The following is a 25,542-nucleotide window of genomic DNA, read 5'->3' on the forward strand; positions in this document are numbered from 1 at the left end:
CTATTCTAGAACCATGAACACCTTACATTTCAAAGTGTAAGACAAACTGTAAACCTCCTACAAACATATTATATGACTGAGCAAATGGGTAATCCATGAATAGATAGAACATACAGTACATACATCTTAATAACTAACCACCATATGATGTTGATGTTTTAACATCAAAGAGCACATACTCTTTACATGTTTCCCTTCCTCAGGTTTGTTTTCTCTCTGTCTGCTTCCACCACCTGCAGAACATTCTGGTAATGTTCTTCGCCTCTTGCAGAGCCTATGTAGTCTGAGCTTCACATTACCCTGTCATTGACCACATTCATGGACTCCAAGTGAATCAAGGCCTCCTTGTAGGCTGGGTGAGCAGGCCAGGTTGAGATGTCAGTGGTGAGGAAAGCAGGGTCCAGCTGCAGAAGATGAAAGATATACCACAAATCAGGTCCCAGGTTTGCTAGTGTCGTTATTTGGGTTATCTTTCCTGGAAATTTGGGCTTGCCGAAACCTGAGCCATATCTGTCATTTGGACATGTGCAGGAGGTAGATGGTTTGAAAGCAAGCAAGCTGGTGCCAGGGATTTCTTGTGCTGAAGTACCACTGGTGTCTCTCAAAGGCCTTCATTGCACTCTTGGAGATCACTGCTGAAACATGTGAATATCGAAGCAAATTCTTGAAGAACTCCAGGTCGTTCCATGATGCGTCAACAGCCACTGAACACTGCAACCACCAAGATGAGGCCTTGATTCACTAAGAGTCCATGCATGTGGTCAATGACAGCGCAGAGCGTAATGTGAAGCTCAGCACAGACTACATAGGCTCTGCAAGAGGAGAAGAACATTACCAGAATGTTCTGCAGGTGGTGGAAGCAGACAGAAAGAAAACACCAAACCTGAGGAAGAGGAAGGAAAACATGTAAAGAGTGTGTGTTCTTTGTAGCGCTTCGGACTTGTAACCGGAGGGCTGCCGGTTCAAACCCCGACCAGTAGGCACGGCTGAAGTGCACTTGAGCAAGGCACCTACTGTAACCCTTCACTGCTCCCCGAGCGCCGCTGTTGTAGCAGGCAGCTCACTGCACCGGGATTAGTGTGTGCTTCAGCTCACTGTGTGTTCACTGTGTGCTGAGTGTGTTTCACTAATTCACGGATTGGGATAAATGCAGAGACCAAATTTCCCTCACGAGATCAAAAGAGTATATACGTATACTTATATTTATATTAATATGGAAAAAAAAAGGATTTTCATATAAGACCATGACTGGACTACCTTCACATCTGCTTTTTATAGATATTGGGACAAAGAAACGCTAAAAATAGGGGAATAATGCAATATTTTAGAAACCAATGAAGCTAGAGATATCAGACTGGTACCAAAAGATGCGCAATAGCCACATTTATATTCAACTTTCATTGACACTGTATGCCTAAATGCATTATTTTGGAAGTTATTTATGAAAAACTGATTTTTCCAGAGCGGGGATACAGGCTCTGCTAAGAAGCAACTTTAGAGGCTTGGTGGACCCCTTAGATACTATTCAATCCAGCTAATATTCTACACATTTTCTTTTCATTAGTATTGTCACATTTTAAAATTGGGTACAAGTTGAATTTCCAAAATTGGGGCAAATGATGCACCCTAAGGCACGCGCACACAAACACAGGCGCGCGCGCGCACGCACACACACTGACAAGTACACTTGGCAAACACACAGCACCATTCAACTGACAGGGTCATCAATCTACTACCAGACTTCAAGTTGTCTTTTATGGGTGAACCAATTAAAATTTTACGAAACTGGTAGAGAGCATCTTAAACCTGTTGACAGAAAGCTCTGCCAACGAGAGCTTTTTTGGATCCATACTTTGGAGACATTACAACCTTTGGGCCTAAATGAGGATTTCGATGAGTGTATTCCTATAAACAATGAAATGTGTTTTATGCTTTGTTTTTATGACGGCTGAAGCCTGATGTGTTCATTGCATTGATTTGTTTCTTGTTTCTCGTTTCCTGTTTTTAGATAAGCTTCATTGTCTATCTATGGACTGCATTTCCCATTATGCTTTTTTGGATGTCATGACTCTGTAAAAGACTACAATTCCTAGAATGCACTGAAACTGACATGTATCAATGATAATATGTAACCTCATGCACGGTTTCACTTAATGTGCTTTACTCTGCCTGAAGAAGGTCATCTGACCGAAAGCTTGCACATATAGTAAAAACCTGTTTGCAAAGACTTGAGTGTGCGGATTTTTCTTTACTTTTCATGGTGAACCAATTAAAATTTTATGAAACTGGTAGAGAGCATCTTAAACCTTTGGAGATAATGGTGTTCAAAGTTTGAATTCTAAACTAATTCTAAACTGCTACTAGTACTATCGGATAGCTCCCTATCACCACCAGTGCCGTGTTTCCATCCTCTTACGTGTATGTGTCACTTGCTATTCATTTCCATAAAAACCAAGACGGCGGATTCCTAAAGGAACACAAGCACCCACACCATAAGTGTATCTAAATTAGCTATGTACCAAAAATGACATTTTACGTGACTCGAAGAGCTATAAAAAGTATAAAAAGTCTTGTAAGGCTGCATGTACAAATTCGCTTGGAGCTCCAGTGGAATTTTGAAGTAGCGACGAGAATTATCAGTCTAACCGTTCATGTGCCATTGAAAGGGTGGAAGTAGACGACCCACAAGGCCAGCAGTAACCTCCGAGCGTGGTAAACAAAATTGGATATTTCAGGCAGTAAAAGCGCCAGTAAGAACCAAACCAGATTTTGTTCAAATCTACACACCTATGGCTACTGCAAAATGTAAGGTAAATTTATCAAATGTTATTTTGAAGTATTAAAGAACATCGTTGTTTTAGAATTTTCGAACGAAATGGGTGATAAATGGAGGTGTTACGAGTACTTTTACACTAGGAGAAAAAGGCGAGCTCTCCCTCACTGGACATTGTTTAGGCAACACCCTGCAGGTATTTCATGGCTGATAAAGCACAAAAAGAGGTCTTCATGCTTCATGGAACTCTTTAAATCTAGTAACACCCTTTCATTCTGGTTTTCAACAGCATTCCAGGTTTGTCGGTCACAAATTCACCAAACTGATCTGATCACTCTGGGATGCCAGGGCTGGTTCTGAGAGTGTGGAATTACTTAGCTGAGGAAATAGCAAATCAGCATGGAAATCTCCAAACATGCATGCAGGGCCTAATTGTCAAAGAGAGACTGGTTTAGTTGTGCAATCATGACGTCCATGGAAAATATGGCATGGGCTGTGGTGACACACCCTCTGACCTGTCTTCCAGTGTCTCGACGGTGGCTCACGCAATGGTCGTACAGTCACACACACACACACACACACACACGATGAAACCAGTACCACAGTCCCCAAGTCTTGCTGAGCAGCATGGTAGAGCAGCGCTCTCATCCGACCCAAAACACATATCACCCCACCACAAGCCCCGACCCACACACTGTTGCATCACTCACATCCACTGGGGTCTTCCCAACAGTGACTGTTTCATGAGCATTCATGGCTTCTGAGAAATCAACTGCCTTGCCTGCCCTGAAATATGAACACGTAACAAAGGTATAGGATTCTTCATTCATGACTTAATTTGGTAAAATGTCTCGCAGGCTCTGCCAGCTCTTTGTGGTCTATCTGGAGGTCCTGAGGCAGGGACACTCAGAAATTTAAGAATTTGGATGGGGGGGGGGGGGGGCATTTGTAGGGCTGTCTGATGACAATGATGTCAACACCTTGTGACGATTGTTACATTGATTCGTGACCTTCAAGAGTCCTCTGTTGAGCAATCTTCATGAAGTACTGAAGATGCAGGAACACTGACAAAAGCAACACACATGCACAACAAGCAAGGCTTTTCTTGAACTTCACTCAGTAGACCTTTTAGAAAGCCCACCATCAGCCTGATATAAAATAGACACTGACGACCGTTCCTAGCTGAATCATTAATTATTTCCAGACTTTCGTTTCCTGGTGAAGCAAAGTAAACACCGTTGGTGCCTGTTAGTGTCCACTTCTATTTAAAACATCAACATATTATCAATATTACACAATAATAACATAGTTTTTCAGTCCAAACAAACTACTTTAGAGTACTTTTAGTTAGTAAACTATGTATTTGCTTTCTTGTCCATAGCAGAGCATTTAAACTATGTATTCGCTTGTATGTATTTGCTTTCTTGTCCATAGCAGAGCATTTAAAACTACTGTTTGCCGTCTGACTGAACTGGTTGGGGAGGAAAGTCCGGTGGGTATTCCCCTCCTATAGTGCAATAAAAACAACGCAAATTCCAACGGCCAACGGCCGCCTCATGGGCTGCAGACAAACCTGAACCCCGGCAACAGGGGAGGCCCGCCCAAAAGATCAAGCGTCACTGCCACGGACTGGCATGGGTCACAGCGACAATAACCAATCAGATGGTCACGAGTCCCCAATCTGAACCGGAATACACCAAATGAATCATCTATTTGATTTAAGGGTTCAGCGAGGTCATGAGGTAGACGCTTCTAGAGCACACAGCCTATGATGATCAGGAATGAACTCAAAACTACCAATGAGAATAGAGGGATTTATTTGCAGTGCCAAGAGTGACCCCCAAACCTAATTTCAGCAATTTAGGAGGCAATCCCAGTCCACATACAACGTCAGACAGACCAAGCAGTCACAGCTTGGACATCGTGCAACTAGCCATTCATATTTCACAGCAATTGCATTTTCCCTGCCGGACTAGTCCTCTATACTCCCGGTCATAGTCATAACTACCACATTAACAAATTTGCTTGATTAAAGAGAACATCGCTCTTTCTCTTCCTCCAACTCCCCATCTCTCCACCTCTCCCTTTCTCTCCTTCAGGACTGCTGCAAGACAGCCGCTGTTACAGCAGGCCTCACCACCATGCCCTGCATTCCTGACGGGAAGGTCTGCCTGTACCAACAAGCTCAACTCCCGCCTCACCCTGTCACGCGAGAGAGAGAGAGAAGAGAAAGAGAGAGAGAAAGAGAGAGGGGAGAGAGAGAGAAAGGAGTGAGTGAGATGCTCTGAAAAGGGGAGAAGCGCAAGTAAAAAGCGAGAAAGGGAGTGGGAATCCTGTCCAGACATGCCTGTGAAAGGGCCGAGCTGAACTCCCAGCATTCCAGAGCAACCATGACAGTAGAGTGTGGATCAAGCACACAGTGTGTCTCTTGGCACAGTTTCCCCCAACAGACACACACACGCGCACACACACACACACACACACGCGCACGCACACGCACGCACACACACACACACACACACACACACACGCACACACACGCACACCACAATGTAGGTCATCCAGAAGAACACCTGCATGGGTCCTCAGGTCAGAAACGGCTACTTGATCTGAAATCCGCCCAACGACCAAAGAACATGAGGTCAGGCCTGATGGAAGACCAGGCTCCAGTCCCCTCCCCCTCCCCATGGTCCCCATCTGAACACCTGTAATCAGGCCTTTTTTGAGGCTCCACAAGACCGATGACTATCACTCATCCAACCTTTATGCCCATTATCACGTCACATTTCAGTTACGCAATGCAATGAAATCAAAGCCAACCACAACAGCATACAGATTCACATACACTAGACAAAGAGCGCGCAGGGTGCTTGTCCCTTCCATTCCAGTTTTGCCTCCTAGATGTTCAAACTGATTGTTTTTTCTTTAAGGATGCTACTCTGTAGTTTTTCTTGTTAACAAATGTGTATTTTTTTTTTATTTATTTGATATGATGTATATTTCCACACTTTTCCATGTCTTGAAAATATAGATATAAAGACCTTCGCAACATATGTTCTTATAAATCAGCTCAGTGATTTCTCCCATCTTAAAAGATAGCAGCGGCCACCTCAGAACCTCATGTGCTCTTGACCCTAGTGGCATAAGAGCGCAACAAGGGCTACACGAACAAACCACAAAGTCGGATCGCACTCAATGAAGGGGCCCACACTAAGGCACTAGGCACCATGCCTATAGAAGTTACTATGTGTGAGTACAAACCATGCCTATAGAAGTTACTGTGTGTGAGTACAAACCATGCCTATAGAAGTTACTGTGTGTGAGTACAAACCATGCCTATAGAAGTTACTGTGTGTACAAACCATGCCTATAGAAGTTACTGTGTGAGTACAAGCCATGCCTATAGCAGTTACTGTGTGAGTACAAACCATGCCTATAGAAGTTACTGTGTGAGTACAAACCATGCCTATAGAAGTTACTGTGTGAGTACAATTTTGAGGAGCAGCTGGTTTACTTAGAAAAAACTTGCTTAAACATTGATTCCATTTGTCAAACCTAGAACACATTATAGAAGGATTTGGAGTGAGGACAAATCAAGTTTACCACTTAATTGAATGTCTCTAAACTAAAATCTCATGGAGCACAAAAGGTATGGAGTCATTGTTAAAACTAAGAGCCCTAATTTCAAAGGTGCGACATCAGTCAAAGAGCTCAGACTATTCAATGTTTGTGCTTAAGGTCTTACCCATGGTGTTAAATTAGCAAATTAACTTTGCCTATTTTTTAAATTAGCTCTAGTTAGACTTAAGACCAGGTTCACTTTGTCCATCATTAAAATTAGAGTAGTCGATATCCATTCGTTGGCTGAGGATATGTAACACTGGAGAGCTGAGTGAGAGCACCCCCGTCAGGCTGAAGGTGGAACTGCACCATGCAGCTGAATATTTTTACTATGACAACGGATTAAAGTACTAGGATTGAGCACTAGAGTTCTGAAGGGATAGAAGAATCGGTTTCTGCCCTCAAGGTCATGAACATGCGCCTACCAGAGGTGTGTGTGTGTGTGGTGTTTGGGGTAGCACTACTATTTGAGATTAATCTCTTAGATATCTGTATATCTCAAGGTTCCAAACCTTACAAGAAGAACACAAAAAACAAACACAACAAACAAAACAGCCCACTTGACCACAGACAGAATCCTGGTGAGCACCATCTGATTACACTTGAGTGGGCAGCGGCCAGTCACGATGCCTCGCACAGGTATCAACAAGCTCCTTCAGGCCCCCGTGCACACAGTTTGCTTGATGAGGAGGAGGAAAGGAGAAAACCACATGCATGTGCGCGACTCCACACACACACACGTGCACCCCCCACCCCACCCCACCCCCACACACACACACAGAGTTCACCTTGTGATGGGAAGGAATAACAGAGGGCCTGTTTGCAGTAAACACAGCCGGCATGAGGGCCTCTGATCAGCGCGGACACGCCAGCCAGGCAGGCGCTGATGAGATGGGAGTGATGGCTGCGCCCTGCGCCCTAGACAGAGATGCACTGTGTGTGGGAGGGAGGGAGGGAACGGAGGAGAGGAGAGGAGAGGAGAGGAGAGGGGAGGAGGACATGGCACACTGCAACCTCCCATGTTTACACAGGAAACATGCGGCCGGTCAGGGTGGAGGGCAAACCTGATGGCCCAAGGAGAAACACAGAACCCTTTGAACACCCACAGAAAGTGAAAGAAATGAGACAGTGAGAGGAGAGGAGAGGAGAGGAGAGGAGAGAGAGAGAGAGAGAAAGAGAAAGAGAGAAAGAAAGAGAGAAAAGAGAGAAAGAGAGACTTTTTTTTTACTTTTAAAATCCCTTTTATTGAACCATACTATGGATCAATGAGTCAATCCCCATTAATACACACGGCAAAGCAGCGGTACAGAATGTTGTTTCACCATTTAAGGTCTTCCATCATCAGAAAAATGGATCAAGCCTTTACCCACACACCATTTACGTCCAAACCAACTAAGGTTATTTGTAACGTGGAAGAAGGCATATTCCACTCTGACCCTCGACTCCACTAACCCTTTAAACATTTCTACTAAGTTCACAGATATCCCCTCCTCCCCCAATCGATTCCCTTTCCAAATGGTCAGCTTTGCTTGACCAATTAGAAAGTTCAGGCAGCCGCACAGATCTTTTTTGGCTTTGGAGTACTTGACCCCGCAAATGAAAAGTTCTTTCGAGAAGGTAAAGCCTAATCCTTGAAACACTGCCTCCAAAAGATAAAAAAAGGAAACCAATTGTGACCAGTCACAAAAACAGTGGAAAATTGTATCAGGGACATCACAAAACCTGCACATGGGGGAAACATCAGACCTCAGTTTTGCTACAAAGCCCTTTGTGGCCATGGCACTGTGCAGGTGTGTGTGTGTGTGTGTGTGTGTGCGCGCGTGTGTGTGTGTGTGCCTTTGTGGCCATGGCACTGTGCAGCACACGCTACTGAAGGTCACCAGATCTTTTAGGGATAGGACCCTTGTACAGGACCCTCCATGAGGGTAGCAAGTTTTGATTACCCCCAAAGTGAGTCCTCCACTTTGTATCACACCTGTCCCTGAGCACATTAACATTTGCACACTTAACAAGAGCATTGTACAGAAGTTTCTTGTCCGCTGTAACAAAATGCACATCTTGCATCCCCTTGAAGGAGAGTGATGGAGTGATGTACAAAGAGAGAGAAAGAAAGAGAGAGAGAGAGAAATAGAGAGAGAGATGAGGGGGTAGTAGAGAGGGAGACCAATGTCTACAGGTCACTAGGAGAAAGTTTTTATTTTTTTATTTTTTTTAAAAAGACAAAAATAAATAAACAAAGCTCATGAAGCTTCCTGTTTTGCTCCAGGGCCAGAGTGGTTACCGTCCAAATGTTGGAAATCAGGAAGAGAAGCAGACAGAAACAAGAAAAGCAGACAGTCACAACACGCTCTGTTTGCCCTCACCATGGCTGGAGGGGAGATGCATTTCATGGATGGTGCTTGAGAGGTGTGAATGCATGTGCATGCTTGTGGAGGAGTGATAGCCTTGACCATCACTTGGACAGGAGAGTGTGCGTGGGCTGAAACAGCCCAGCGCTCCAGAGAGGTACAGCATGTTCCACCCAGCACAGGAGAGGGGGGTGGGTTTTTTTTTGGGGGGGGGGGGGGGGCAGGGTGTAGAAGGGCATGCATGCACCATTAGAGAGGAGCAACGCATGCTCGTTTTCTCAAGCAGAGACAATGAGGGGTGATGGATATCACATACCTGCCATTCTACACATCGTCCCCGTTCAACATCAAACCACACAGGAAACGCAGTAATCCCCCCGCACCATTACATTCAGATTACGTAAAAAAGGAAAGCCACAAGGAACTGTCCACATTCTGACAAAAAAAGGTCAATTAAATTAGCTTCATTCTTTCAGTTACTTTCAACAGTGATGTTACATAATGTCAGGAACAACGACCGGAGGCCCACTAGACAAGGATGCTCAAACCCTCAGCCGCTTCCTGACCACCTACAAATACTCTCTCAAGACGGACAGATAAACAAAAGGCTTCCGTGTGCTCATGGATCAAAATCACACTTGTGCATGTCCCTTTTAGAGCAGGCTCCACATGAAAAGATCTAGATGTTGTCCAACAGTCCAACAAACATTCTGTACTGTTAGCTTCTACAGTCTAGTCCAATGTCTTGTGACATTTCTCGTCACTGTATACTGTCTGGTGGCCAAGGAGATCAAGCTCTTAGATGCCACTTGGGTTTATCAAGAAACATTGCCTCATGGAAAGTGAAGCCAAGAGAGAGAGAGAGAAACAGAGACAGAGAGAAAAAGAGAGAGGAGATATAAGGTAAAAACATTTCAAAGAAAGAAAGAGAGAAAGAGAGAGAGAGAGAGAGAAGAGAGAGAGGAGATATAAGGTAAAAACATTTCAAAGAAAGAGAGAGAGAGAGAGAGAGAGAGAGAGAGAGAGAGAGAGAGAGAGAGAGAGAGAGAGAGAGAGAGAGAGAGGAGATATAAGGTAAAAACATTTCAAAGAAAGAGAGAGAGAGAGAGAGAGAGAGAGAGAGAGAGAGAGAGAGAGAGAGAGAGAGAGAGAGAGAGAGAGAGAGAGAGAGAGAGGAGATATAAGGTAAAAACATTTCAAAGAAAGACAGACCGAGAACCCTGCTAGGACAAGAGAACTGCTCCCCTTGAGCACAGCAAACCCTGAGAGGGCTGGGACAGCAAACCCTGAGAGGTCTGGGACAGCAAACCCTGAGAGGTCTGGGACAGGCTTCGTGTTCTGCTGTGGAAGCAGCACAGAGGGCCAGGCCTCTTCGCCCTGCCCTCCCAACAACACATAATTACCCATGATTACAGGGGAAACCGAGGAGACACTTTCAGCATAAAAGACCAGCTTCCATCTGGAGGCTGCTCGCTGGCTGATGGGAGGTTGAAGAGGAGAGGGGGTGGGGGGGGGCAAACGCTACTTGAATATTCAAACAGATGTTTTCAGAAAGAAAGAACAGGAGTGCAGTCTTTCACCATGGAATAAGGGGGGGGGGGGGGTAGGAGAATAGGGACTCAAGTCAATGGGCGCTCAGGATCAAATCAATGTGTTTGTATATGAACAGAAGGGAAGAGTGGGAGTGGGAGTGATCAATACCCAGCCTTCTCTCAGAGTCTCCCCTTAGCAGTGGTCTGATCCCCCTGTGGCGGCCATTCTCAAGAGCTTTGTGACAGCCAGAGATTGTTGCTAGCACCTTATTGGCCAGCTGAGGCTGTTCCACCTCAAATGTCCAGTGCTGACAGTGGTTTGTGACTGGGACAATGGACCAATGACCAAAGTCCAGTTGGACTGGGCAGTTACCAAGGCCTTGTTCTTGGCAGGTCCTCTGGATGGCGTGATCCCCGGTCATTCAGATTCAGAGCACACTATGGAGACGGAAGGGTAAAGGCTCATGGGCATTGTTCCATTGTGTCCCTCACTGCTGCCACACAGCCCTGGGACCGCTTGGACTTTGCTTTTGCCCGACGAGTCCTGCACCACATCTTCTGCACAGTTAAGTAGCCCTTCACAACCTTCTGAACAGCAAGGATCAGTCTCACCTGGACACTACGGGGTAGTAGATCAGCATAGGTCATCAGTGGCAGAGTTAATTTGATTGTGGCACTGATATAACTACTGACCATGACTTCCTCAATCAATCCATAACATTGACAAGAGATGGGAATGTTGCCTTGGAAACAATGACTGTTGACATGGCTGCATTCTGTTGTTTGAGAAAGGGGAAGAGGAAGAGCTGCCACAGTAGTTCTACAAAGCAGCACAATGGCACAATGAGCAAACTAGGGAAATATGCAATAAGAATTTCCAGTGATAAGCAGAGAGGGAATGAGACCAAGGGAACGTTAGCCGCAGGCATGGGTACAATGCTTAGGAAACATTTTAGGACTAATCATTTTGGTAACAGTTTAGTTTAGTCAACATGTCCTGATAATCCCAATAATGTATTATTTAATTTATCTATGAAGGACAACACACATTTATCAACATTTCTGTAAACGTGCTGGCCTATTTTCAACTGCAGCCCTTTGGCAAGAGGTTTTGATAACCAATTTCTATTTAGGACCCTATCGGAAAACTAAAAACTACAACATTTAACTCTGTATGAATCATTAGGCGTCTAGTAAGAGTCTGTAGGATCATGACTAAGAGGAACAAGATGCTAGTGTCTCCCCCTTCCCCAGAATGTTACATCAGCACATCATGGCGTCATGAGCTAGGCTATATTGTGTCCTTCCTAGCACTCTCTTACGCTATGTCAAGGAGCCTGCAGCAGCTAAATTTAGCATTGCTGGGTGATGCAGATGCCTCAGCCGCGCACAGGGGCTAAAACGAAGGCCCAGTTGGAGACAGAGGGACCTCTGAGCTTGAAATTTGCTTTGTCCTAGTGTGTGTGTGTGTGTGTGTGGCAGTGAGCGAGGTTCATTGGAGGTCACATGCGAGGCTCCTATAGTAATTACATAGCGTGGCGTGAGTGTGTCTGTATTTAAGTGCATGTTTGCCAGACAAAGGCTTGGCTTCAGCAGACCTGTCAACAGCACTCCAGCCGACCAGCTCACAGCTCAGCCCTGATCTTTGGCTGTAGGAAAGCACGCATAGGCAGACCCCCTGGTCACTCCATCTCCATACACTACGTGCACAACCAACAAACGTGCATACAATAATATATGCATGCACACACACGCATACTAACATACATTCATGTGAATGTTAGTAGACTCATGTCAAGAGGCATGCACACAACCACATGCATGATTGCGTGCAGACACACACACACACACACACACACCTTTCCTGGGGTCGTTTGCCTTGTTGACATTCAGATAAACGTGACGTGACGCACATTAAGGCCCCGCATGCTGCGTGTCCTTCCCTTCCCCCTTTCTCCCTCCGTCAGGTATCTGCCAGCACTGCAGTTCCTGCTGATGCAGGAGAGTACGGAGAGGAGGAGCCGTTATCTCCTCTACCCCCCCCCCCCCCCAATCTCCCCTGGGAGGGAGTGGAAGAGAGAGAGAGAGAGCGAGAGAGAGAGAGAAGAGAAGAGAGAGAGAAGAGAGAGAGAGCGAGCGAGCGAGCCAGAGAGAGAGAAGAGAAGAGAAGAGAGAGAGGAGAGAAGAGAGAGCGAGAGACAGAGAGACAGAGAGAGAGAGAGAGAGAGAGAGAGAGAGAGAGAGAGAGAGAGACAGAGACAGAGACAGAGACAGAGAGAGAGAGAGAGAGAGAGAGAGAGGGGGGGGGGTTGCTAGAGGAAGGGGGATGGGGGTGAGATTATGTAATGTCCGTATGAGACTAGGGGACTGTGCTGAGGCGAGCACTAGAGGCTCAGCTGGACTGGACTGGACTGGGTGCTGACTCCTACAGCCTGCTCTACAGAGGAGGAGGAGGAGGAGGAGGAGGAGGAGGAAGTCTGGGTGCTGACTCCTACAGCCTGCTCTACAGAGGAGGAGGAGGAGGAGGACTAAGCACTGAGGCGTCACTTTTAGTCGGGAGGACAGTGGGCGATCGTCTAACCGGACTGGAGGATCAGGGTGACCCCTGTTCAAACCTACAGTGCTGAGCAAGCTGGACGATAGAGCACCTCTCTCTATCTTTGCAAACAATCTTTAGCCAAGACCAATAAAATCCACATACCTGCAGAGATAACAGGTACACAATGTTATGGTTCTTCATTCATCTCTGTAAGCTTTGGCCAATAGGCTATTCCTTCACATACACATCTCAACACCCTCTTATCAACCTCCCCTTATTCCCCAGCTGTAACAATGGACTATCAAAATGAGCCCCAAATCTGACATCCCTACCCAGGTGGCAGTCTTTATTTTTGGGAGGGGGTTTGTGACCGTCACACATCCTTGCTCCAAAGCAAGGCAGGAATGCAGGAATGCAGACATAGAGCTACCTCCGAGACCCCACACACACACACACACACACACACATCAGATTCAACAGGGCCACTCTGCCCCCCCCCTCCCCCCCTCTGCCCACACACACACACACACACCTCTCACTGCGGTCTTGTGTTGTGCAACTACACAGTGCTGAGCAACACACACAACTCACCTGAACCGATCTCTTATCACACCCAGCCGATAAACAAGAAGATAAAGAAGGAGTGACCAGCTCCATTCAGCCCAACACACAGAGCACGGCCACTCGTCATGATCACATTATTATTCACCCATGCCCTGCTGCTGTCCCCCCCCCCAAAACCTCCCTGTCCACCCTGCACCTCCACCCATAGACTGTAGTCTGTCCAGTTCTATATACAGTCTAAGCCTCTCCACCCCCACACCCAGATAAGGATGCTAAAAAGCCAGCCAAACTCGAGCATGGTTTGAAGCACCTCGACGAACGCCCTGAACAACACTACATCTTGATAAAGGATGAGATTTAGGCACAGCAATTTAAGTGTTTCTCAAATGTATTATACTGTTGTGCTACACACAAGTGAATTCATTCATTGAGGGGGATGAAAAGGCGTTGTGCAGAATGCAAACTACAGCCTCCCTCAAAAACACAGGCAACAATGGCCTCAATGTCACGCAAAGGAAACTCTCCACACACACACACACACACACACACACATTACATAATTAAAATCAATGATCTCCTGTCGGCATGCAGGCATCTCTAATCAGCTCCCTTGGGAGCGAGAGTGGATGAGCAACAGCCACTCTTGAGCAAGATGACAGCAAAACAACAGGCGTCAGCAAAGCATGGCAGCAAGAAACAACCACCATGGAGTCCGGCAGCCAGACAGTCAGCTAGTCCAGGAAAAGCACTACGCATAAGCATAAACCTGTAGATGCCCATATACCTTGCCCTCAAAATACACACACACACACACACACACACACACAAAGGGCTGGCTGTTCTTAATGGTGCAAAAGGGAGCATAGGCAAACACAGGCATGAATCAGCAGCCTCTGTGCAGCAGCAGCCCTAATCTGATGCAGCTGTGTGCTGTGCTCTGCCTGCCCCTTTGGCAAGCAGCATCAAAAACATTAAGAGCTGCAGCAACTGCTTATATATAGAATATACTGCAGCACAAGTATAAAAACCTCCAGCCACATTTTAGTGTGTGTGTGTGTGTGTGTGTGTGTGTGTGTGTGTGTGTGTGTGTGTGTGTGTGTGTGTCAGAGAGAGAGAGAAGAAACATGGGGGGAGATTTTGTTTTATTCCCCTTTGGCAGGCTGCACATCCATCGATTGGAAACGCTGAGGACAACTTTCACAGCCCGCATCTGAGCCTCAGAGGGTCAAAGGGAATGTTTGAGGGCCAAAGTCTGAAGACTGCAGCTTCTCTCTCCCTAACGAACACAAACATGCGCGCACACACACACTCTTTTTTTCTCTCTGGATGAGAACACTGTGTCCAAACAAACATCGCAACCCTAAAAGACAAACGCCATGCCAGCTCCTGGCCAAGTTGATAAACAGAGAAAGAGAAAAAAGAAAGAAAGAAAGAAAGAAAGAAAGAGAAAGAGAGGGTCCTGGCTGGTTGCCATCCCCCTGAAACCACTGTGCTTTCGCACACGCTGTCCTCAGATGTCTCCTAACCACATGTCCCGACACAACACAGCCCAGCACAGCACAGCCCAGCCATGGAAAAGGGCCCCGGAGAGGGGAGGACTCAACTACTCTTTAACGAGTAGCAGTGGCTCCAGTTGTAGCCTATGACAGCAGAGTACACTACTGAGCAAACAGCACGATAAGGAACACTGAGTAAAGATAAGAAAAAGGCCATTTCATAATTTAGGTAGTAGGTTATCGCACCAAAGTGACATGAGGAATGTCAAAAGGTATTTGTCAAAGGTGAGGTATAAATTGCATATGAATGCAAACAGGGACAAATGGAATACACAGAAGAACTGAACAGCAGCTAGGGTAAACAGAGGCTGATGCTACCTGGAGCAGGAGCATGCTGTACCGAAAGCAGAAGCGTGAGCGAATGTCCTACCTATAGAAGAAGCAGTCGCAGCAGACCAGTACCCCCATGCAGCTGGTGAGGGAGATGCGGGGCTGTGGCGCTGCCCGCTCCCCACGCTCCTGATCCCGCGGGCTGCTCCGCTCACGCCAGAGAAGACGAGAAGAGAAGAGAGGAGAGCACCCGGCCGCCGACTCCGTCTACAGCATTTACACCTCTCTGCAGTCCGGCTCTCCCTCCCTCCCTCCCTCTCTCTCTCTCTCCCTCCTACTCACTCTGTCTGTCTGACAGGGTCCTGGTCCTGACGCGAGCACTCACGCACCCACACACACACACCCTCACTCACAGACTGAGGGAGAGCGTGTGTCAGAGGGGGAAGAAGCTCGTCCTTGGTGGTGGCGCACGGACTCCGGAGCAGGCAGGGGCCAGACACAGACAAGCAGTCGGACTGCAGACAGCATGAGCAGAGGTGAAGCGGCACTGTAACTCAGCTTCCCCCGTTAGCGCAGCCTACCTCCTCCGCACTAGTTCCTCGCCGGCCCTGCCTCAATCTAACAGAACCTCCTCTCCACTCTGCTGTCAGCACTCTCTGCCTCTCTTGCACTCTTTCTCTGAACCTCTCTCTGGATCTCTCTCTCTCTCTCTCTCTCTCTCTGCCTTTCTTTCTCTGTTGCTCTTTCCCCTCCCCTTTCTGACTCTCGGGCTGCCTCACGTTTTCGGTTGCCTACTCCCTCCCTTACTTACTCTCCCTCTCCCTCCCTCTCTCCCTCTCCCTCCCTCTCTCTCTCTCCCTCTCCCTCCCTCTCCCTCCCTCATACACTCTGGCTCTGCCTCAGGAGGCGGGAACATAAGGCTGGCAAATATACTCCCATAAACAAACTGCTGACTGGCCGCTGCAGGGGCCTGGGCCCTTTTTCTCCCCAGCTCAACTAACCTTTCCCGAGGCAGCAACCCTTAGCAGCCACAGAATGCCCTTGCCACTTAGCAGACCACCACATTAGAGACTATTCACAGATAGTGTAAACAATTTCCTGTGGTGGTAATGGAGTAAACGAGTGGGAAGAGGGCAGAGGTAAGAAGGGCATCTTAAGGGGCAATTAATGCACAGCCAGGTCTCGCCAGCACAGAATGTGCTGATGCAATAAAGAGGGGATGAGGGAGCAAACCATCAGCCCATCTGCAAATAGACAGCATGTGAGGGAGAGCTTGTATCTTCTACCCTCACACACACACACACACACACACACACACACACACACACACACACACACAAACCCACACACACTGAGGGCTTGTGTTGTGCAACAGCACAATGCTGAGCACAACTCACCTGAACTGATCTCTTATCACATCCAGCAGATAAACAAGGAGTGACCAGCTCCATTCAGCCCAACACACAGAGCACGGCCAAGGCACTGCAGTCCTGCACATAAGCATCCCTCTATAGGATGCATTCAACTCTCCGCCACAGAAATGGTCTCACAGGGACAAGCGACAGAGAACATGCTGGCCCTGGAGCCAAGAGTGAACGAGAACCGGCAATATTGATTGGATCACTGCAGCAGTATCGTGACTGGACAGCGCTGGCCAACCAACGTTCATTGAATAACAGTTCTATCTGGCGCACTACAGGTTCACTTTATTAGATTGAAGGAATGAGGTGGAACTTGGTCCACTTTTGTCCATAACACGATATGATCGCCAGAAAGAATGAGAACAGTGCCCAGATATTAAACTGCAGCCATACTGTATGCCCGTTTCTCCCGAGCAATTCTCTCCTTGGCCGCTCTCTCTCGACAGCCCATGAAAAGGGGTAGAATAGCAGTGAGCCCATTTTAACACTGTTAACATTAACTAATCAGTAGCAACACAGTAAGCCAACATTGACTAATCTAGTGGCAACGTTGTAAGCCGTTTGGCTCCTGTCTTGAGTGCAGAGGGATGTAGCAGATGAGATGATCAAACGTTCCACTAGGTTTGGTAAGGCCCGCCAGCGGCAGCCAAAGACCGGAGCTCAATTTCTTTCTCATCATTAACTCAGCAGTAGCCTACTCCAAAGAGGAAGGAGTTTAAATTAGAAAACAGGACCAACATCTCAGTCTCTCCGTCATTTAACTAAAACATCATTATGGCCCATCAGCACAGCGGCCATTCAATCTGTGCTTAATCTCAAAGTTAATTTTAGCATGATGGTCTCTGCATATCTGGTTGTTTTAGAGAAAGGATGATAGCTGTCATTAGTGTATGGATCTGAGGGAGGAGAACGACAAGTTTAGATGTTTGAATCACTGCCAAAACAGACTGGTGACATTGATTTGAAACCGGATGTAGTCCTATTAGTTTCTGTCATGTAATAGACCTCTCCAGAATATATCCCGCCTCCTAACTTCCGTATCCATCCAACTTCCGGGCGTGGATTGTCTATGGGAAATAACATGGCGTTTTGAAAAATCGTACCTGTCAAACTCTGTAGGTGACAAAGTAGAAAAAGCTGCTGGGCAGATTGGCCTACACGCTTCTGCCATCTAGTTTCCACTGGATTTTTTGATTTTCGGTGCCGTTTAAGTAGTATAGTCTATAGTATACTACTTAAACGGCACCGACAATAAAAAAAATCCAGTGGAAACTATATGGCAGAAGTGTGTAGGCCAATCTGCCCACCAGCTTTTTTAACTTCGCTACCTACAGATGTTTTACCGGTATAATATTTCGAAACGCCATGTTATTTCTCATAGACAATCCACGCCCGGAAGTTGGATGGATACGGAAGTTACGGAGGCGGGACTTATTCTGGAGAGGTCAATAGGGGAGTTCGACTTGCGGCAGATCTGTGCAGATCCAAAGATTGTTAAGGCGGAGCAAGATACTTCATCAGGAGCCACTTCCGGGAACCCGGATCGCACGAGGGGGGGGGTCAAAATCCCCCTTTATGCAGAGCAGAGGCAGCGACTGCTCCATTGAAGTCTATGGGCATAGCTCAGAATTTTACCACATATGCTAAGGTCTTAGTTCTATAGAGTTAAGAATGTGAATTTCGGGCACGTTTTCATTATCCTCAAACCCTTGTGAACATTTCAGGTACATTTTTAGCATTTTTGAGCATTCCAGTCTGGAGAAAATCGACTTTATATCAGGTGCACCGGTTATTTATGCTGCTGCTGTTGGCGGGTTGCAACATACGCTCATCAATACGTCATTGACACGCCTCTTTATGCAGACAGGATTCGATCCCCATTTCGCGCCCATAGACATGAACTACGACGAAGTATCTTGCTCCGCCTTAACAATCTTTGGCAGATCTGACTTGATGTGATGCATGCTGGGTTGAACACAATGCATACTGGGATGGACGCAATGCATACTGGTTAGAAATTCTGTCCGACTTCTGTCAGCCGGGGAGTGACTTACCACCGTGACACCATGTCACATGGCCTTAAAATATTGCGGGAGTCTCACCTAGCGTTCATGGGCTTCGTAAAAACCTTTCTCCGAGTGAAAACATCATCATTCCGCGTCATTCACGTCACGTAATGTGTGAGTCAGAGGTCGGAAACTGGGGCTAGATTTTGCTAACAGAGTTGCCCAGTTAGGGGCTCGTCATCACTTTTGTCGTCACGTTGTAGTTCGTTTGTAGTCCATGTGGCCTTTCATGTCCAACAGTTTTAATGTGAACTTGGGAATTTGCCCTTTTTATCACTTGAAAAGCTGCATATCTTTCTTTCACGAGCATCTTACACTATATTTTAAGCAAATACAGTTGTTTGTTTAGGATTAGTGAGTTTATGTTTTAACCTTTGTTGTGGCATCCGTGTTTGTCACACATTCGATGGCAAAGCACTTGAACACTTGCTGTCAGAAAAACAAAGTAGCCATGGGGGCGGTCCTTGTCATTCCGAGGTGCTCTGAATGCACCATTAGGCTTGTTTGACTTCGGCTGAGTCTGACTTGGTCTGGCTTACTACGTAAACGTGATCTTCAGAGCCTAGCCGGGAGGAGCTACAACAGAGGGCAGCTCATCCCGGACAGAAATGGTGCATTCAGAGCACCTCGGAATGACAAGGACCGCCCCCATGGCTACTTTGTTTTTCCGACAGCAAGTGTTCAAGTGCTTTGCCATCGAAGGGGTGACAAACACGGATGCCACAACAAAGGTTAAAAAATACACTTACTAATCCTAAACAAACAACTGTATTTGCTTAAAATATAGTGTAAGATGCTTGTGAAAGAAAGATATGCAGCTTTTCAAGTGATAAAAAGGGCAAATTCCCAAGTTCACATTAAAACTGTTGGACATGAAAGGCCACATGGACTACAAACAAACTACAACGTGACGACAAAAGTGATGACGAGCCCCTAACTGGGCAACTCTGTTAGCAAAATCTAGCCCCAGTTTCCGACCTCTGACTCACACATTAAGTGACGTGAATGACGCGGAATGATGATGTTTTCACTCGGAGAAAGGTTTTTCCGAAGCACATGAACGCTAGGAAAGGCTACAGTCTGCCTGACGTGACTCGCGGGAGATATCGCGGAATGTTGTTTGGAATGTTGTTTGACTGACGTCATGAGGGCGTGTTTCAGCTCGTGCAGCTCGTGGAAGGCAACTGCAAGATCTGTCTGCAGGCTAAGACTCCCGCGATATTTTAAGGCCATGTGACATGGTGTCACGGTGGTAAGTCCCTCCCCGGCTGACAGAAGTCGGACAGAATTTCTAACCAGTATGCATTGCGTCCATCCCAGTATGCATTGTGTTCAACCCAGCATGCATCACATCAAGTCAGATCTGCACAGATCTGCCGCAAGTCGAACTCCCCTATTAGCCTGCAGACAGATCTTGCAGTTGCCTTCCACGAGCTGCACGAGCTGAAACACGCCCTCATGACGTCAGTTCAAAGACGTGATAGGGCCATTTGGGAGGAATGTCCTCATGACGATTATGACTGGAGGCTCATGCTGCTTCCTTATGTTGGAATATGCGAAAATAAACCGAAATCGAAGGGATACCTTCTTATACGTAATTTCTGCAACAATGGTAGGCTAGCCTACTGAAAACGTTTGGATATTCTGTTATTTTCTGCTGTTGGCTAAATAGATAGACACACATATAGGGGAAACACTTGATATTGAATTTATGTGCTACAATGCAGGCCTGTTAACTGTATGACAACAGTGGTTTATTTAAACTACATCATAAGAATTTATTTCGTCAGTCATCATGCTCATTTTAATGAGTAAGAATGAAAGTTCTGCTGTGATTATTGCAAACAACATTCCGCGATATCTCCCGCGAGTCACGTCAGGCAGACTGTAGCCTTTCTGTCCGGGATGAGCTGCCTTCTGTTGTAGCTCCTCCCGGCTAGGCTCTGAAGATCACGTTTACGTAGTAAGCCAGACCAAGTCAGACTCAGCCGAAGTCAAACAAGCCTAATGGGCACTACAGAATACATTCAAAAGTTCAAGTTGGATGTTGGGAGTTTTTCACTGACGGCTCCGATACTGCTGCGTTTCGGTTTCCACTTGATGGCAGTCAAAACAAAGAAACACGGCCCCGTCGCCCCTTCCCCATTAGTCAAGATAAACAGGATTTTCCTAGCCTGAGGAGCCAGACCCACATTAAAATGTAGGGTCTGTGCACTCACCGTTCGCAGTGCTCAGTCCGAGGGGCGGGATAATCAGTTGTCTTTCAAATTACCTCTGCACGCAATAGGACAGCGGCAGCGCTATGAGTCCCGTGCGTTTCCCACCAGCGGAGCTAGTTGGCTAGTTCAAACATTTGCCAACTTAATAAAAGCTTAACTCGTGTCACACTGTTCGCCAACAGCAACATCCATCTTATTTGTTTTCAAGTAGCAGGGAATTCAAGACAAACTGTTGCAACTCTGCCATCAATCATTGTGTTAAGCCCACCTAACACTCTATACACGATTTCATTGGCCTGATTGAGTTTCGATTTCTGGAGCTCACAAGCCAACGGAGAGTTGCTAGACTAGCCCTGGCAGCAAGGGGCGCGTCTAGATTTCTAGGCTAGGATTTTCCACCTTTATTTTTGGAGACATGGTGGAAAAAGTGACCAAGATTCATGTAACTTACTGCCTTACTAACTTAACTTACTAAGTTATGATGCACATATCCACTTTGAGTGGAATAAGTTAAATTCTAACACACCGTAGCCTACTACAAAGCATCTAATTGGCCGTCACTAATTCATTCAACAATAGCATACAAATTGGCTACTTCATTTTTCGCTCAATATGACGCATCTTCCTGCCACGGTGTAAGACGAGTGAGCGTGGGGAGTAGCGATGATCTCAGTCTCTCCCTGAAATGAGACGTTCTTATCCAAATATAGTAGCATAGTACCATTTAGCACAATGAGATAAGGCACTTTTAATCGACTCAATATTTGTCTAAACAGTGCCGCCACCTGAGAGACTCAGCCGTAAACGCCGGTGAGGCAAAAATGTCAGTAACTAGTAGGCTATTGGATAAATGTTCAAAGAGAAAAGTTCAAACATCTCAGCAGCAACAGCCCAGTCAACGACGGAGCGCATTAGACAATATTTAGAAGCCGCTTACCTATTCAACGTGTAGGAGCCGTTCCTTTTGAATCTCATTCTGCGAGATAGGAATTTGATAAGGAGATCCAGGCTTTTTGAGATATGGTCGTGGTAGTAGAGCGATATCTGTTTTTTGCCGTTTGCAAACTAAAGACAAAGGAGAGGAGCGCGCGTTGTGCCGTATATCTCTCCTTTGCTCAGTAGGCTGTGTAACCTAGAACAGGACGCCCCCGACATTCCAGCTTCCGCAGGGCAGGGTTTAAATTAGTGTGAATGGTGAGACTGTATCGTTTACGTTTTTTTACTTTATTAGCCTACTTGTGGAGATCAGTTAAACAATTCAACACTGCAATATGCAATCACATGACTAGCCTGCATACGTAATTTTGTCACATGCATTGCCATCAAAGTTAATTGGCTCATTCGACTTCATGTAACGCTGCGCAGATCTGACTGAAAGATCTATTGCTACTACAAGTAATGGCCACCTTACACCAAACAACTTTGACAAGATTTGGGAAAGATTCTTAAAAGATTGTAGTCTTTTAACTAAAGCCCCCCATTCAAGGTTTACTCAAAAGACTCCAGTCTTTGAAGAATCTTTCCCAAATCTTGTCAAAGTTGTTTGGTGTAAGGAGGCCATTAAGTGATTCCATAAAAAAACAAAACCATATCCCTCTTGCAATCACGTCAACGTCGGAGCAGTGAAGACTTCTTGGGGCTTGACTTAGTAGCCTAAACGAGCAACATGATTAGATGAGTTTAAAACTGATCACTAAACCACATCTATGGAATGATTAGTCTCATTAGTACTGCATTAGTCATAAGTCCCCCAGCCCTCTAGGTGGTGTTGGAGCACAGCAGAGGCAAATGATGAATAGCCCCTTGGCTGGCATCACAGTTTATTGCTCCACACAGCATCTCCCTAGACTGCAGAGTTATGCAATGCACACACAATGTGAGAGAAAGAGAGTGGGGAGCCTTTAAGGCCAATCCTCCATTTATAGACTCCCACTATCAACACACACACACCTCCCCATCTCTTATCAGAGTGTGCTGTGCAGGCATGTCCATGAATCCTAATGAAGCATTCTCTAGGCAGAGGACACCTCAGAGCCCTGCTTACTGTTGCTGTGGTGATGATGAAGATGATGATGATGATGATGATGGTGCAACACCTGGTGAACTATGTCAGTCATCATTCATCTCCCACAAACAATGCCCCTCTGCAGAATACTACACTAATGACAAGCCTGCTTCCTAGGCTACAGCATGCCTGGCTTGTTTGCTAAATCTATACAGGGGTCAAGCAGGTCTACTAGTGACTACTAGAAAGACACTCATATAATCTTTGCCTGGCTGTTCAAGAGACATACAGAAGTTTATCATCTGGTCACTGACAACAGAGAGCATACTGAGAAACTACACTGAATGGGAGGTTTAAGCCTGCCCACACTTTCGGGTCTTCCACAGAGCCTTCTCAGCTCAATGAAGCTCAATGAAATACCAACAAAGGAAGGTGTCTTTTAGCCTGGAAAATCCAGACCCTGATAATCTAGAAAGATTAAGGGTCTGGCAAAGAACAATGTAATGGCCCAACTCGATGGGCAGCAACAAGCATGCATTAAAAAATCTCACTGCACGCAATTGGATAACACTAGACCATGTTTACTGTCCTCCAACGTTGCAGCGCTGTCTTCATCAGTTTAGCTGGTTCCCCGGAATGTTGGGGTAAAAGTAACGTGCATCATTGCTCTTTGCCAGAGTGTCTCACGGAGACAATTCCATTGTGCTCTCGCGAGAACTCTGGATTTCCAGGGTATGAAATAAGGAGACTACAGACAATTCTGTTTTCAATTCAACTGTTAAACTAATAAAGTTCATTTTCAAGGTATGTGACTGCTATGTGAAATTTCAAATGCTTAGCTTACACATTGCATTAGGTGTCAGGTCGAGTGCCGTGGCTGAGTTGAGTGGTAGGGCTATGTCGTCATAAAATTGCCGGCTTCGCACCTACAGGCGTCTACACCCACTTCGGAAGCCGGTTTCAAAAACTATCAGTTACAGTCTCCTAAAATTGCTGGCGTTGTGTAGCCTACACGCAAGGCGTAACCGATAACAAAATCTCGCCGGTTTCACAAGTAGACAGGCCCTGAATAATGGCTGTGGTTGCAGTGCTTAAGGGAGAGCTGAGCCTAAACTCTGACATGGCCAAGGGATCTCTGGGCCGTGAGAACAGGGCGCAAGGCGGGAGCGGAGACCTTGTTTGGGATGAAAAATCGACATGTAAACCAGAACTCCACTGCAGATAAATATGTCCATAAATCCTGTGGTTAGTTGCCTATAAAAGGTAAGACGTAAAGCCAAGTGCAGGGCCACAGGAGGAGACTGGCCGGGTTGCCGAGATGCAGATGTACAGAACACTAGCACTCTGCTGTCACCTAATGGTCAAAGTGGGTATTGCATCACTCGACAAAACAGTGGGCAGAAATGCAGAAGTTTAACTGAGATTCAGAAAGGGCCGCAGATATCCCCAAGTCAGCATGGATTTAAAAAACCAAGGCTGCTGGAATGGTGTTTGGGGGCTCTGAGGTACCCTGTGAGTTCTTCTTATAGAACCCAGACAAGATGAGATTTCATGCTCAGCGACTTTACAAAGTCTTTGGCCCCCACGAGTAGAGGGGCGAGTGCAGACTCCGTGCTAATGAGCATGCTCAATAGGGTGCTGTTTCCATGGGTCTCCAGCTGAAAAGGCAGGCCACCACCTGTGCACTGAATGCAAGCCTGATGTGTTTTTTGTTTGTTTCATTTTGAAAAAAATCAAAGAATGCAAGAGTTTATGGACTACATTTTCTTCTCAAAAGTGGAAATTACCAGCAACCCACAGACTGGTTGCTTTAATGATTTCTGGTTGTAGCAAAGTCAATGTACATCAGCCTGACAGTAGTCAATCGTCCTGAACATTCAGGTTACAGCTGCAAATGGAGATATACAAATCCACACACTTCTAATATCCTTTATGACTTATTATTTCCTCCCACAAATAGCACGACCTTAGCTCCAAGTTGCATCAATTTCAATGAAACATCTATGTTTAATTTCCATGACACATCTATGTTTAATTTCCATGAAACATCTATGTTTAATTTCAATGACACTGCCAAAAACATCTGAAAATAGAAAGAGAGACGACTACCTGTTCTGACATGTCCTTGCATTATCCAATGTGTGTGTGTTTGTGTGTGTGTGTGTGTGTCTGTATGTGTGTGTGTGTCTGTATGTGTGTGTGTGTCTGTATGTGTGTGTGTGTGTGTGTGTCTGTATGTGTGTGTGTGTGTCTGTGTGTGTGTGTGTGTGTGTGTGTGTGTGTGTGTCTGTGTCTGTGTCTGTGTGTGTGTGTGTGTATGTGTGCTTTAACACACTACTTCCCAGGGAGGCCTAGCAGGCTTGTTACTCCCTCACTACCCATGGTCACCCTGCCCTGCAGCACCACCACACGTATTTCTTACAGTGCTGCTACAGTGCTGCTACAGTGCTGCTATAGTGCTGCTATAGTGCTGCTACAGTGCTGCTATAGTGCTGCTACAGTGCCGCTATAGTTGCTGCTACAGTGCTGCTATAGTGCTGCTATAGTGCTGCTACAGTGCTGCTATAGTGCTGCTACAGTGCTGCTAGTGCTGCTACAGTGCTGCTACAGTGCTGCTATAGTGCTGCT

General features: G+C 46.2%; 1 protein-coding gene across 3 annotated transcripts in view; it reads right to left on the minus strand.

Annotated features, from left to right (window-relative positions):
• mob2a (MOB kinase activator 2a) overlaps positions 1 to 25,542 on the minus strand; it is a 57,245-nt gene that overhangs the window by 12,858 nt on the left and 18,845 nt on the right. Inside the window, exon 1 of one of the 3 annotated variants that reach the window (XM_076271464.1) lies at positions 21,847 to 22,037. The exons of 1 other annotated variant lie outside the window; for it this stretch is intronic. In XM_076271464.1, coding sequence (XP_076127579.1) covers positions 21,847 to 21,884 — 38 coding nt within the window. In that variant the 5' untranslated portion in view covers positions 21,885 to 22,037. Of the gene's footprint in view, positions 1 to 15,303; positions 15,926 to 21,846; positions 22,038 to 25,542 lie in introns of those variants that run through there. One more of the 3 variants, XM_076271463.1, reaches the window with a different exon arrangement.

This window comes from Alosa pseudoharengus, unplaced genomic scaffold (assembly GCF_046254945.1).
Source record: "Alosa pseudoharengus isolate Yale_2024_CS ecotype anadromous, Long Island Sound unplaced genomic scaffold, YU_APseudo_1.1 YU_APseudo_1.1_scf_10, whole genome shotgun sequence".
NCBI lineage: Eukaryota > Metazoa > Chordata > Actinopteri > Clupeiformes > Clupeidae > Alosa > Alosa pseudoharengus.